The 15508-nt window shown below is 39.3% G+C and overlaps 1 protein-coding gene and 1 non-coding gene across 6 annotated transcripts in view; both read right to left on the bottom strand.

Annotated features, from left to right (window-relative positions):
- Positions 1-315: 315 nt before the first annotated feature.
- Positions 316-15508, bottom strand: part of CEP295 (centrosomal protein 295) — a 39185-nt gene continuing 23992 nt past the window's right edge. For all 5 annotated transcript variants that reach the window (XM_063394477.1, XM_063394479.1, XM_063394480.1 and 2 more), the window contains 11 exons: positions 11407-11513; positions 9791-9914; positions 7942-8120; positions 7567-7717; positions 5862-6508; positions 5050-5223; positions 3795-3912; positions 2836-3042; positions 2173-2281; positions 1536-1635; positions 316-684 (listed from right to left, as the gene is read on the bottom strand). In XM_063394477.1, the coding sequence (XP_063250547.1) occupies positions 637-684; positions 1536-1635; positions 2173-2281; positions 2836-3042; positions 3795-3912; positions 5050-5223; positions 5862-6508; positions 7567-7717; positions 7942-8120; positions 9791-9914; positions 11407-11513 (1964 nt within the window). In that variant the 3' untranslated portion in view covers positions 316-636. The remainder of the gene's footprint in view (positions 685-1535; positions 1636-2172; positions 2282-2835; positions 3043-3794; positions 3913-5049; positions 5224-5861; positions 6509-7566; positions 7718-7941; positions 8121-9790; positions 9915-11406; positions 11514-15508) is intronic.
- LOC134549238 (small nucleolar RNA U2-19) lies at positions 10168-10251 on the bottom strand. The gene has a single exon (XR_010080042.1). It is a non-coding gene; the product is annotated as a small nucleolar RNA U2-19 (small nucleolar RNA).

The following is a 15508-nucleotide window of genomic DNA, read 5'->3' as shown; positions in this document are numbered from 1 at the left end:
CCTGCCCTTAACTACTCTGTGATTTGCTGTGGTGCATTTCAACCAGAATGGGTATTAACAAACCCTTGGTACTGAACCTGTTTACAACTGAGTTTACAGCAGAAGTTGAGCTTTGAATTTGTCACGATGTGCTTAGCTCAGAAGACAGGGCTACAAAACCTCTCCGGAAAAATAACAGTGTGAGATTTTTCCCATTCGAGTACTTCAAGATGTATGTCATGACTGCAGGAAAGCATCCTGCTAATTCAATCACACACTGCAAAGAGCAGATTACAAACTCCAGCTTTACAGAAAAAATGTCCTGTCACCCAAGGATTCAAATAACCTTAAAACTTTATTTGAAAATATTTTACACATGTATATTACAGAACTTATGATCTCTTTAAAATATTAATATACAAGAAAGGCCTTTCAGGCCAGTAACTCAAATGTGAGACAAACATTGAAGAAAGCAGCACAGTCCATCTGCTGCTGTGGTGAGCTCTGAACAGGGGACTACAGCGGATTGGGGTACTCTGCCTACAGCTCAAAGCTGAGGGTTCCAAAATTGCTTCAGAGTTCAGCATTGATGCTGTACCATTCAGTGGCCTGGATGGTGCCAGGATCACTGTGTCCTTACTGCTCACTCTGTGCCTGTCATGGTGCTTTCCAAGTCCTCTTGGCTCGCAGTTTCTCCAGCATTTTCTGTAAATGAAAGAAACCCTGAGACCACAGTACTGGGTCCTGTGCCTGTAACCAGAACAGCAGGAATGGGCACTGCTGGTCTGGACAGCAGTGAGGGCAGTGCCTCCCCCATTCCAAAGAGGCCACAGCTCACAGGGCAGGGGGAAATGTGCTTATTTCTCTTCCCTGTTAATGATGGGATCTGAAATGCAGTGTAGCAAGAGCAGCAACTCCTTCCACCACAATGCAGGTGAGGGGGTCAGGGCTAAAGGCAGGAACTGGACCTGGATCTCCCCTAGCAGTCACAGCCTGTCAGGATTATCAAGCATTTCCTTTGCAATTGTTTGAGGCCCAGCAAAGGAACTGATTGACAAGTCCAGGCCTTTGTTCAACCCTGTTCCACAGCAACTGCCATCAAAACCCCAACAAGATTTGTGCACCTTTCAAGTTTGGCCATCTTGGAATCTTACCCTACTGAGCGTAACCAAAGCAGCCCAAAAACACCTTACCCAGAATGTTGCCTTAAACTGAAATTGGGTCAAGTTGGACGAATAAAAAGGCTGCCATTATTTTGCCACAGACTTTCCAGCAGCTGGAGCCTTTTTGCTCAAGCTCAGCCTTGAATAGAAAAATTTGCTTAAGCTCAGCCTGAATGGAAAAATTCAGCCTGAGAAACACTTTTTAGAGAAAACTTGAGCTCAGTTGTTGACAAGGAAATTTTTACATGGGATGTACCAATGGCATCACTTAACATCCAGGCTGGTTTGAGGCTCCATTTCAGCTCCATTCACTCCACATCTCAATTACTCTGATTAGAAGCTCAGTGAAATCATGAGACCAAAGGGCAAGAGGACACTGTAGCAAACTATTACCTTTTGAAACTCTTTAGCCTTTTCTCTGTTTTTAGCGTAAGTTTCTTGCCTTGTTTTTTCTTCATTTCTGACTTTTACTTCTGCAAGCTGATTATAAAGTCTGTGAAAATAGAAAAATCAATCAGTGTCTGGGGCAGGAGGGCAATGGTAAAGATGGAGTAGATTAACAAGCTTAGGGGTTTGCCATGGCTCAGTTGCTAGCCATTGGGAAAATTTGACTGCACTCTCCAGTAATCCAGAATCACTTCAAATTCTTCAAGAACAAACAAAGCCCCTCCCCATTCAGAGCTGCAGTTGCTGCCTGTTACAGCTCCGAAGTGCCCAAGTGCAACTGTGAACTTGGCATCAAATTTCATGCCACGTCAGGCATTAAGTGGCACAGCTGCCTCAGCAGGGTGACACCAGCAGAGTGACATTCCTCAGTGCCACCTTCCAATGGGAAGGACCTTTCCCAGCAGGAATCACCTCCATCAAACACACCTGGCTCCTACCCTGTGCAGTGTTAAGCAGCACTGGGTCCAGCTGGAAGAGCACAGACTGAGCAGCAGCTTTCACAAAACACAAATTAACTACTATTTTTGGGTTTTCTTTTGTTTGCTTTTTAATTAAACTTCTCCCAGATGTGTTCATGCAATACCTGGATGTACGCTGGTACATTTCAATTTCTCCAGACTTCCTATCCTCTGGAGAAGATATTTTCACTTCTCCTACTTTTTTCAACTGGTTGCCAAGTGCACCATTTTTTCCTAGGGGAAAAAAAGAAGCCAAACATATCTTAGATTTAAATCTCTAGTTTAGCTACCTTAAAAGCATGAGAGATTTTCAAAGATTTTTAAATGACATGACAAAACCCAAAACAAGCTAGTAGAATGGAAGCAACAGAGATGACATCCTGAGTTAAAATAAATCCTCCCAGTCTCACTCCTGAGGCTGCTGCAGGTGCTTTAGGCCATCCACAGCTCTCGACAGGAAACCTGCAAGTCCCCAGGAGCAGGCACTAGAGGTGCATGAGTTTGCTAAACGTGGCTGTTCTGTGACAAGCAGCTGTTGTTTGCAGAGGCACCTTACGATGCTAAAGGTGAGCTGATTGTGAAATATGAAGAGCTCCTGTAAGGGCCTTTAAAACACTGAGGAGGCAGCCAGACAGTGGGGGAAAAAAAAGCTCCCTAATTCCCCGAGAAAACAAAGAATATGCCAGTCTACAACAGCAAACATGTAGCAAATATAAAGTCTATTCTGTGATATAAAACAGCAATTGAAGGGATACCCAATGCTGTGTCTTGCCCTCAGATAAACCTACCAGAGAGAAGACCAGACTCCTTCTGCCTGCTTCTTAGATTCTGAGACTTTCCTCTTCGAAGCTTTCTTGCTTCCAGCTTTTCATTTGCTCTCTCCTTACTTTTTATTGCTTCTACTCTTTTCAGAGATTCCTGAATGAAATTCTGCTTTCTTTTTAAAAATGATTTTTGTAAACTTCCATGCGTAGCTGCAAATTCCAGCTCCATCACTGTGAAAGAAAAGGAGAAGTCTCCACATTTCTCACTGTTAACTATGAGCAGTAAGTCATGCATTTCAAGGTACTTCTCCTCAAATGCTGAGCACTCTTGTAAAAGGCATTAAGAGAATGGCGTTGAATGATGAGGCATCTTGCAGAACCAGCACCAGTTCAGACCTATGGAATCCAGTAATGGTCACCAGGTCTGCCCAGACAAATGCCATGAGAAATACTGCATCAAAAGCATCTGGATGCATCAGAACATACTGCAGACCTGACAAGTCCCTAACACAATTAAGTTCTGTGAATTCCTGGACCTTCACATTACTGCACTTCATCTTGGACAACAAAAAAGGTCAATATTTTACTATTCCAGACTTATCATCAGAATAGGAGAAAAAAAAAATTATCATTCTTAGGCTGCAGGACTTGGGGCACTAACAGAAAATGAGAAATTATCAAAGGTACATAAGCTATGACAAGAAATCAGAAAACAACATAGATTTCTTCAAAATTAAATCATTACAATACCAAACAAGAAGTTTCATGAGAGACAACCTGGCCCAGGAAGAGACAAGTCAATGTGACACACATTAAACCACCTTGGTCAAAGGTACTACAGATCAAGCCTGAACAGCATAGGCAAGATGCACTTGCCTAAGTAAAAGCAGCTCTGTTTTCCACATGAGAGGTGTATTTTGCTGATGATTTTAATCCTAAAAAAATACTTTCAACTTCAGTGTATAGAAGTAGCACATAATTACCTGCAGTCAGATGTGATGGACAGTGACTCTCAGTGGGACTCTCGGTTTTGGAAGAACTGTCAGGCCTTGTGCATGCTGAAAAATCTGCATCTGGAGCTAGAGGTAAAAATTCTCTCTCCTGTTTCAAAAGGATCAGTGATTGGATTGGAAATGCTTAAAATATACAACAAATCTGAGTGAAGCAGTACTGCTGTAGCACTGGCATAGACCCACTGCAAATAAAGACGTGTTTTTTTGCCTTTATGCCTGATCCAAAGAAAAATCAGAAATGGATCTTGGTAACAGGTATGAAAAAGCCATTTTCTAAAAACATTTTAAAACTTAAACAAACAAAACCCCTCAAAAAACCTAAAAACATCCATTAAAGACCTTTTGCCCACCAGATTTCCATTGCGTGTTCTTCATACAGGTCTGCAAATCAAATTTCCTTTCCTCCTGCTCTCCCCAGTTCTCCCCATCACTCTCTTCCTGCTCTGTCTTTTCCTCCCTTTTCCCAGAGGCAGATGACACCCACTGCAGCAGTACAGCCTCCACCTCACCCATGTATCAACTACTTGATAAAAACCCATCTTTAGACACGTTTAGGAATTTTTTAGATGCTTCTTGCAATTAGTGCATGATTTAATCCAATCTGTTCATCTAACAGACACAGATTACCTGGTTCTACATCAGTGCTTCAGCACCCAAACTATTGTCTCATTGCAGCCCAGCCCCTCTGCATTTTACAGCCTCTGCTTTAAATAAGCAAGCAGCAAAAAGAACACCACGGGTTAATTAAGTGTGGTTAATTAAGTTATGAAGAGCTAATTAATTTTCCCCATAAGCCTCTAACTGCTGTGTCAGCCCAGTATGGGCTCCATCCTAACAAGGTGAGGGGTTTCTCCTTCTTTTTTTCCTGTTTAGTTTGTAGTTTTTATTTTACCCCACACCCTTCTTTCGTTCAGTTTTCATCTAGGAAGATGCAATTCAATCTTGCAAACACCAGCAAGATGGTTTTGGTTTTTGCAGCAAATCTTCCCAAACTCTATCTAGATCAATATGACAAGGTAGTGATTCTAAGGAATACCCAAATTTAGGATCTGTTGGATCTGTCTGGAAAACACAACATCAAACCAAGATGATCCAAAGCAATTACAAAGCCTGGAGAACCCAACCATCTCTTGTTTTGCAACAGTGGATGAACTGCTACAGTGGGGCCTCTCCTTATTGTGATTAATACTAAGTTCAAACCAGAATCACATTAGATAATGCTCACCTCAGTAAAAACATTACATTCAGACTGACCCACACATGCTGAACTATCCATTGCATCCTCCTTCATCTTCTCTTGGTTAGCATGTCCAGTGTCTGATTCTACAATACTGATATCATTGGAGCTTATCAGAGTGAGCTCAGGTTCTTCCATAATACCACGCCCTGACTCAGACTCCTAGAAAATAATCACAACATCAGTAAGGAAATAAAGTAAAACCCCAGTATTTTCAGAAATAGCAACAACTGTTGTCAGAAAAAGGAAGCTCATTTAGCATATGGCAGAAAGGAAACCTATCCCAAGCAGTAAATGAAATACAGAAAGAACATTTGTGTATCAGAATTCAAAAAACTGAAACAAATAACCCAAAGCAACCAAGGACAAAAACTCCTCCTCTCCACAAATTGAAATTACCTAGTTCTACGGCAAATTTTTTTTAAAGCTGCATCAACATTATTTCTTTAAGTTTACTTATGCTTTGGTTGATTGATTTACCTCCTTCAGGCTTCTACATGGAGGCTGTTCAGGGAGCACTCGTGCCATGTAACCCAGCTGCAGGAGTTCTATCTCTTGGTGCTGAGAGGAGCAGATGCAGCAGGAATGCTGCAGCTCCTCCACCCATCGAGGGAACTCAGCTCACTGAAACTACTGCTAGGAATCTCAGTGCTACAGTCTGGAAGAAGGAGTAGGGCAAAACTCCAGGAAACAGGAACTAGAATTGTAAAATCAACATTTGCCAAGGTTTCAGATATTGAAGGTCTAAGATAACTTTGTGCAACAACAAACCCCTGCTTTTAGAGATCTGTTCTACTCACCCAGACTGGAATACGACATGAGCTTCTGGGCACAGGATGAGAATGTTTTTCATGTCTTTGGAATAAAGAACTGTTCTGTTGCACAACAGTGTGCAAATGGATGTCTGAGTCTTCCAAGTTGGCTTCTCTGAGAACCCTCAGAGATTCTTGTCCTTCTGGAAGGCTTTGATCTGGCTCCTTTATATCCATATTGCACTGAGAATGCAGCTCCACAGCTTTATTTACTTCACCTACATGAATTGATTTTTCAGGAAACTTCACAAGCTGCTGCTTCTTATCAAATGCCTCCAAAGGTAATTTTTCAGAAGACATTGTCTCTTTTACTAACTGCTGAGGGAAAGTTCCATCCATTGTAACTGGTGTGGGATCTAGCTGATAAAATGATTTTTGCTTTTCCAGGTGAATCAGACTTTCATTCTGCATATCTTCCACTGAACATTGGAGATTAATACACCCCATACTTCTTGACAGCTCTTCATATCCACTTGCAGGTGAAATACAGTTCTCATTGCCTCTGTTTTTAATTCCAGAGGTTTGTTCAAAAGGTCTCTGTGACACAGTGTTAATATCCCCTGGCTGATCAGCATCCTGACAGTCATCACTCAGAGTAGATTCTAATTGCAGTGGGTGAAAAGATTCTTCAGATCCTGTTTCAAAAATTGTCAGAAATCAAATTGCTTGCGAACAAAACAAAATTTCCACTTTAAGTCTCTCTGCAAGAAGACTGTTCACTAATGTATAACAAGAAGTCTAGTAAATAGGAAGAAACATTTTAAATGTTTCAAACACTGCTAAAGTTTCCTCCAGCATAATACCATTAACATTACAGAAAATGTACACTGTACACCAAACTTCAAGAAACACTTTTTGCTGCTTCTCAGGGTATGTTTAGGGATGGACTTTGTGATGGTGCTGACACAACTACACTGGAAGTCAGAACATTTTACAGCTTATACTCTGTAAATGGAAATCCTCTGAGTCTCTTTTGGGCCTGCAATGAAGTCTCAAAGCCAGAAAGAAAATGATCTGAAACACCATTACTTGGGCAGAAAATCTTCAAAGTAGAAAGCAACATTTAAACTGGAACAGAGACTACTGTTCCTACACAGTACACTATTGCACCCTCAGTTATCGTTCTTTATCTGAGCATAGAAGTCAAGATGGTCAAGATGCCATTTTTCCCCAGATGAGGCTGGGCAAAGAGAAAGACTGGGTGTCAACATTAATTATTGGGGAGACATTTCAGTAAAACAGCATCTGCCAAACCAACAACCCTGTGTTTAAATTACTTTTTGATTTTTGGAACCTCCTTACCTTACTCAAACTCCAAAGTAATGGATATACATTAACAAATACTTGAAAAAGGAGAGTTTCAGCCAGAGTTGATATTTCTTTGCTAACCAAATAACCCCAGAAGGAATAAGTAATGTAATATCCATTACAGTGACTTGAATATGCTGGTCTGCTTTTGTATCACAGTCACAACTGCTGAAGGAATGAACTCAAAAAAAAATTAGTTCTACCATTAAGGGTGGTGGAGGAGATTGTGTGTGAGAGTGCAGCGGAGTTAAGACATTTCAGAGCAGGACTGAGAGAAGTGAGATCTGTCCTCATTTCAACACTGCAAGCCCACCCTAAGGGCTGGTATTTATACACTGGCACAAAGCTGAATTTGAAAGCACTGATCTGACCACACTGAACATACCTGGAGTAACATTTCCTCTAGCAGACCCTTCTTCTGGTACAACATTTTGCCCATTTGTTTCAAAACTAGAAGGCAGACTGCTTCTTTGACCGGAGTTTTCCCGTTCTAGAAATGCAGACACGTCTGGACTTTCTGTTGAAAATTCTGAAGTCTAGAGGCATAAAACAATTTTGATTTAAGATTAATTTTCTCAGAAATATGAAGGTTAAAAAAAATTAGTTTTTAATTTTTGGGTCACATTTCTGCTACAATCAGCAATCTAAATGTATAAAAATACTGCTGTGTTTTTCCTACGTGCTATAGGGATTATCCGTTTAAATCTTACAAAAATCTTCAGCCAAAGCATTTCCTCCACTGGAGGTTTTACTGCAGTACCTTGCTAAAATCTCTACTGTGTTCAGAAATTCTGTATTGAGAACAGGATGATGATGATGATGATGATGATGATGATGATGTATCAAAGTCAACACTTGGTTCCAAAGGCTGGAAGAGCTGGTGATGGAAGTTTGGAAAATGTCTCTCCGTTTCAGGAAAACAGAGTTCAGTTGCCAGAGCTATAAGAAAAGAGGTTATTTTAAAAACAAATAAACATCACCTACAGCCCCAAAACCAGCGCCTCATAAAAATAAAAACAACAACCAAAAAAGCTTCCAAACCCCCCAAACAATGGACATATCACATGTTGTTTCTAAATACAATAAATAAAGCCTATAGAATTCTGCAGATATACAAATGCCTTTGGTGTTGTCTCTTTAATTGTCTCCTGTCAACGCTCCTACAAACCTTACCACACATTTTCAGAAATGCAAGTTGCTAATATCTGATTACGGAGCAGTCAGTACATAGCACTTTCACAGCTGAGCACTTTTACAGAATGCAGACTTAGGAAATAATGAAATTATAAAATCAGAGAAGAATGAATACTGCTATTTTATGCTAACTAGCACATCTTTACCTCCTACTGCATATAAATGTGTCCAATCCTTTCATGTGATCTTGAATATCTTTATGACACCCCACAGTGGTTTTATTTGTGCTCAAACAGAAATTGCTTTATATGAACACTAGAAATCTGAGGGATCAAGACAACCAAAATCATGCTCCTAAACAATACACCAACCGTTCTTTATCCATAAGCTTACAGAAGCATTGCACAAAGTTACCAGAAAAGGTCATTACTAAGCACTGAGTGTATGGCAAAGACACAGCTGGACTTGAAAAATTTATTTGGTCGAATAACAAAACTTTTGGTATTTTTCTTTCACAACTGAAAAAGAATAGAGAAGAAAAACTACAAGAAAATTATCTTAGAAATTACTTTAGCTTTCTTACATCAATAAAACACAGATGTGTCACTTGAGTTATAAAGTTTACTACTCAAAATAACATCTGTTTGAAACACTAGGTTTAAAATGAGTCATTGAAATCTCAGGCTGTAAGAACTGTAATCTTCAAAGATTGATTTATAAACATGGAATAACACATATACATATGTTTCTTAAGAAATCAGATGCGTGTCAGAATAACACAATATTACGCCTCAAAGTAAGTAAATCCAAGGGTCACTATCTAATCGATTTTAAACTCACTTCCATGTTCACAGGTAATAATGTCAGGAGCACTTACGTATTTGTTACAAAGGAATTGGTTTTGATTTTAGGAAAAACTACAGACAAAAAATGGTAAGAACACATATTTCCCAGAAAACGATTAAAAGTCAATATGGCATTCAATTGACATTTTCACAATTAAGTCATTATGAATTCGTGCTGTGACAAGCAGATACTAGAACAAGTATCTTAACAGCAAGACAATCATAGCTCTGCAATAATCTGTGATATATATTGATTAGGAAACTTTTATCAGTTTATCATTTGAAGATGATTTTTCAAACAAAAATTGCCGCTTGAAAGCTGCCAGTGTTACAGTTGCATAATAAAACTCAAAATAGCCTTTGCCAAAGCAGATGTATAATAATATTAAATTATTGTAAAAGTAAAAAATCATGAGTACCTAAGAAAATATTCTGGTTATACTCAACTCTGTAAGATGTATTAATCAACCTTCAGTGAAATTTGACATTAAGATCATTTCAGAAGAACTTACATTCGGTGAGTTAGACCCATTCTGCCAAAAAATTAAACCACAATTTTCCTTCTACAAGAACGACAAAACCTGAACACTAGAGTTTTTCCTTTTACAAGAACAACAGAGCTGAACTCACCAGTGCCAATGGGGCTTGTGTTCACCATTTCACTGGCTGAAAAGCTGCCAGTGGAAACTGTTGAAGTTACATCACAGGGTATTCGCTGCATGAAAGCCTCTGCACCTGGTACTTCCACTTTATCCTAGGATAAAGTAACACACCTATTACCACGTATTCACATGTTCAGAGGTAAAGCTTTAAACCCACACATTTTATTCTGAGCTCAGTTCAAGTGTAGGAGCCTTCATGTTGTGCACAATCAGGCAAATGCTGATTCATCCTCGCTCAGAACAACACATTCACACCCCACGTCCCCGGCATGTCACTCCCCAACAGCCCTCTCCCCTCTCTCTCTCACACAAACACACACACAACACTCACTCTCACATAAAGCCTCTCAGAACTGCATACAAATCATGCCACCTGGAAGATGGATTTAACTTCTGGTGGTCAGATTTGGCTATTTCTCATCACAGATCCACTTTAGTAGAATTGTGGATCTCAGAGGGACATACATGCAAAACATTGAAAACTCATGAACTTTACAAATACTTCCAATATTGAGCTTTTTGCATACAGGAGACTTCAAATCTAAATCTACGAAATTAAATTAAAATATACAAAATCTTCTAAAGCATTATCTTCTTTAATTTTAAGGTAAGCTCTACAAAGTCACAAAGCAGATAATGAGGGTTCTTGTACTTCAAAATTTTGAAGAATTACATGAGAACAGTTCTTCTCAAACTCTGACTTAAATGTAGCCTAAGAAAATAAAAAACCTAGGAAACCCTTCTGCTACATTTTTCATTATGTACTACTATATACATACATCTATATATGTATATATGTGTTTAACAGACACATATGAAACATCCACATCCTAAGGTACTTTTATACATCCATGTAATACACAGGATGTTTTAAATACTGTTTTTACCCACTACCAAAATGATGGAATCTTTCAGTGAGAGAAAAGAGGGAGACTGGTGCTGGTTTTGGCTTTTAACACTCTCACAATATTCTATCATCCCAATCTGGATGTTGCAACCTGGATGGATGGACAGTAACAAGGGTAAAAACCTGGCTGGATATTCAGGCTCAGAAGTCAGTGACTGAAGGGTTACACACGCTGTGGAGGTGGGGAACAAGCAGACAGGGCCCTGTCCTTCAGAATGACCCAGAGGAGGTGACACCACCACCACTTTTATCAAATTTGCAGATACATTAAGGCAGGAAGAGCATCCCATGCACTGAACAGCAGGGCTGGAATCCAGGAGGACCTCCGAGGCTGCCTCTACAGGAAAGGTATGAAACTCAGCAGGGTAAAGTCCAGCACCTGGGAAGGAAGAAGGCAGAGCACCAGTCCCGGCTGGGCGTGCCTGAAGAGCATCACTGCAAAAAAGGAGTCTCAGCAAGCTGAGTGTAAGCTCATGGTGTGCCCTGACAGGGGAGCAACAGCATCCCATGCTGTATGAACAGGGACAGAGCCACCAGATGCAGCACAGTGGTAACTTTACTTGGTGCTTGTTTTACTGCTCCATCTAGAACAGTGCATCTACTCTTAGCCACTCAAAATGAGAAAAGAAGCTTACATCTCAAAATAGTGATTATATGATTATTTTGATATGACCAACCGTATTATCAAGCCTGAATGATGGTCCAGAACTTGTTCTAAGTCTCTCTGCACCTTCAGGAGCGACAGCTGGTGAATCTTGAGACACTTCAGAATCCTGGGACTGGGCTGAACACAAAAGTAACAGAAGCAATAAGGAACAAAAAGCCATTTTCGAGTTCATAGTGAGCAGTGCACAGCAGAGGGCAGTAACACTCCACTACTGCTGGCCTCACTCTTCGGGCACTGATTCTGCCCCTTCTCAACCACTTTCATCTGCACAACAGCTTTTGCTCCACCATACCACCAGTTTCATCAGCAACCTGTGGTCCTAGACAGGCCTGCCTACAATTTCTAACTACCCTGACTGCTCTCCACAGAGCAGGCAGGAAGAGCTCGAAATTCATGTTGTGGCTTAGCAGAGTGAAACGTGGCTTTGCCAGTGTTACCACAATCATTTCACTGGAGAGGGGAGAATCCTTTACAATCTACCATTACAATGACTACAAAGAAAAGCAGACATTCCCAGTGAATCAGAGAAACTAGAAACACTGAATTGCTTAACTACAGCATGACTACTACCATGGAACTGAGTCACTTTAGCCATAATGCTCTTACACATAAAAGTAAGATCTGTGCAAGAAAACCACCACAGCAGCACCCAAAAAATGCAATTTCTGCATTCAGTGCTGATAAGCACCTTCAAAGTTTGACAATTCTATGATTATAAATTAATCATCACAAATACATATTCTTATTTCCAGTAATTTTCAAGAAAGAAGTGCTAAGTATGAAACTGAAATGAAACACAAGTGAAGTAGGTATGTTTTCTCCCAATTCTAAAAGGGCTGCTAATGACAGACCTTTCAAATCCCCAGCTTTTGTAAGACTCTCTGCTTAGGATTCAGAACAAGTTAGATCTGCCTAACACTAGTTTGTACTTTGTATATGCTGAAACTCAGTTTCTTACCAAATGGCAAACTCTGGTTGTTCTAATTCACACTATAAAAAAAAGGGAGATGTTTCCTCTGTAAAGCAACAACAGCGATGGATTGACATGATGGGACAATAATAAAGATTGTGTTTAATAATCTTTAATAAATTTTAAACATTTTGAAACTCATTTCAGGGAGAGGAAAAAGAAATCCAAGATTTCTTATAGCCACTATTACCCAGTAGGGTAGGAGTACAAACTCCTAGCAGTAGGAGAAAGTACAAACATGAAAGGAAATACTTCTAAAACATTTATTTAGAGACCAAGTACTCTGCTCAAGTCTGCTTCTCCTCCTTGGAGCAGGATACAGGAGACAGAGGATCCTGAAAATGAGCAAGGCCTTCAAGAAAATTCCTTGAAGAAGCATGAAAACTGCAATCATCGAATCAATTGCTATTTAAATATCTACATAGGAGAAAAAAATGCATAGTACAAAAGATTGCTAAACCTAAAGTGATAACAAGAAGCAGCGTACAGAAATGACTGTCAGGTGTTCAGAAACTAGAAATAGATTATTTATTTTAAAATATGATAAAGTAAATGCTGGAACTAGCTACCACATAATTCTTCATTTCCTGATACCTTTCCATCAAGATTAGAGATACTTTTCTAAAGGAAGTTATTTTATTTTCTGTAGAATATCATCACGACAGGCAGTAATTCAGGACACACTAGAGATGAGATCCAAGCATTTAATAATCTCTTGGATATAAATGCTATGGATGGCTATGTTACAAATGTTTCATTACTGAACTGTAATAACCTGCATTGTTCTTGTGATATTAATACTAGGGATGAACAGTATCAATTTCATGCTATAAACCAAATTATTTAATTAAAAATCCATGCTCATATCCCATGACTTCTTTATATTAATATCCTTAAAAATCCTGTCTTTGGTGATTCATAAAGGAGGGGTTTTCAGTCTTCTCTCCCTTCTCTAAAATAATAGTGCAAGGTTCTGGCTCCTCACAGCATCCAGACATCAACATGGGACTTTCATGTTTTAACTTCCTGGCCACCACAAGGTCACGAAGAATTTATGTTTAGAAGCTAAATCTGTAATATCCCAAATACTTTTTTCTCCCCAATAGGAATGGCACTAAAATAGTAACAATTATTTTAGGGTGCAATTTGAAAGACAAATGACCAAAAATCCAACCACTCAGTGAAGATAATATAAAAAGAGGGATTAGTCCAAATCCAGCCATGTACACAAACAAACAAAAAAAAGCTAAACTGGTAATGGAAAAGACAGTCTGTTGAAATCCTGAATTATGGACAATTATTTGTGATTACTAAAATAAATTGAAATCTTAGGTTAGCTTGGATCACAAAAAAAAAGTCATGCTTGGAATAATACCCCTGTACAGAGCAGCAACACGCGAAGGTAATCTGGAACACTGCTCAAGGGAACCACTGCAGATGAGTGCAGAGAGACAAGCCTGTTGATATTTCCTGAAGGAGAACGGTGGAAGAGGTGTATGTGTCAAACCTAGTCACTAGTTCCAGGCTAACTTCCTCAGGAAAATTAGGTTTATGCTATCCCACTGCCTGCCTCACCTGCAGGGTTACTCTGCAATTCCCGATTCACAGTTCTAATTCTATTAGCTCATTCTAACCGAACAGGATTGGAAAGAACATCAAGTGCTCAAAGTTCCCAACTCACCCTATCAATGCCTCAGTGGCATGTAAAAGAGCAACTCAGATTTTGGACTCACTGGTGCCACTCAGTGCAACATCATCTCAGCAGTTACCCGTGCTCTGGCTGCAACCAGCCGCTCAGTTTGTGTGGCACAGCAACACTCAGTACTGAGCACAGGGATTCATCCCCCTAACCACAAGCACTCCCTTAAGACCCATCTTAGAGACATGGCTGCCTCTAAATTTGAAAGGCAAATTATATAGGCAGTTAATTATAGACTTTTGAAAAAACCTGCCTGTTACCCAAGGCAACTCTCCTATCAAAGGAAACTCACCTTTCTGGATAAAGCAACTGCATGCAAAAAGCAGATTTAACAACTTTCTCTTTTCATCTTTTATGTCTGACTTGAAAAAGCATGTGAGTTGTGACTAAGGATTTGTCCACATCTAGTGGTTCTGTAATCATGAAAGCAGCACAGCTCATAAGTTGTAAAGATTTCCTTCATTCGGTCAAAGGTTCAAACCATCAAGAATGCATCTTCAAGGAGCAAGGTCAAGGATCACACAAAGCACTCATTTGCTCTTACCTGCAGAGATACAATTACATTTTGAAAACATGAGAAAAATGCAAACATGTTCCAGTAAGAATCAAGTAGAAAAAAAAAATTAAAAACCAAATTAAATAAAAAATCATAACCAACAACCTAAAATGAACCCTAAATTTTCCCTTCAGAAACTTTGTATTTAAAGTGCAAGGGACTGTAGATTTTCTTGCTGAAATACCACACTAGTTACTGAAAGTACCAGAGAGAGCCTCACAGCCTGTATGTTATCAAGATTATTGATGGCACTTTTGGTTGCTGGTTGCTGATCTGCTCAAGAGGGCAATCCTCCTAAACACATACTCACGGAAAGCTTTGGGTTTTTTTCTTTTAATATAGATGTTCACATAAAGTTTCCTAATCCTCTTACATAAACTATTGCATTGTTCATATATAATATTCTATAATGTAAAAAGACACTACACCAAGATATTTTATAATAATTTTGGTAACAGCTGCTCTAGTAATGGTTCTACAACTTCAGAAAATACAAGTCTCTTCTTCACATATTGTTAAAAGACAAAATGTTTTCAAGACAATCAAAGTTCAAAGATAGATGTACTTCAGAGAGGGCATTCTGAGAAATAAAGAAGCAGCTGAAGGAAAATGAGCTTATATGTACTTATTGAAAACAACTCCAATTCTAAGTAAATGTGATTGAATTGGAAATGGTGTCTCAATGTAAACTAAATGAAAAATTAAAGCTTAGGGCCAGTGGTGAAATTTCTAGCAGAACCAGGAGATGTGTACTACATAGTTGTATTGCTTGTAATGATGGGCATATGAAACCTGCCAAGTTTCTGAGAACTCCTCTGCAGCTCAAATAACATTTTAGATGGGTACTGAAAACTGTCCTGGAGCATGCAACACTGTCATCTTGTAAT

Source organism: Prinia subflava, chromosome 3, assembly GCF_021018805.1.
Source record: "Prinia subflava isolate CZ2003 ecotype Zambia chromosome 3, Cam_Psub_1.2, whole genome shotgun sequence".
NCBI classification, from domain to species: domain Eukaryota; kingdom Metazoa; phylum Chordata; class Aves; order Passeriformes; family Cisticolidae; genus Prinia; species Prinia subflava.
The sequence above is the reverse complement of the archived record's forward strand: the minus strand, read 5'-3'. Positions and strand labels throughout refer to the sequence as shown.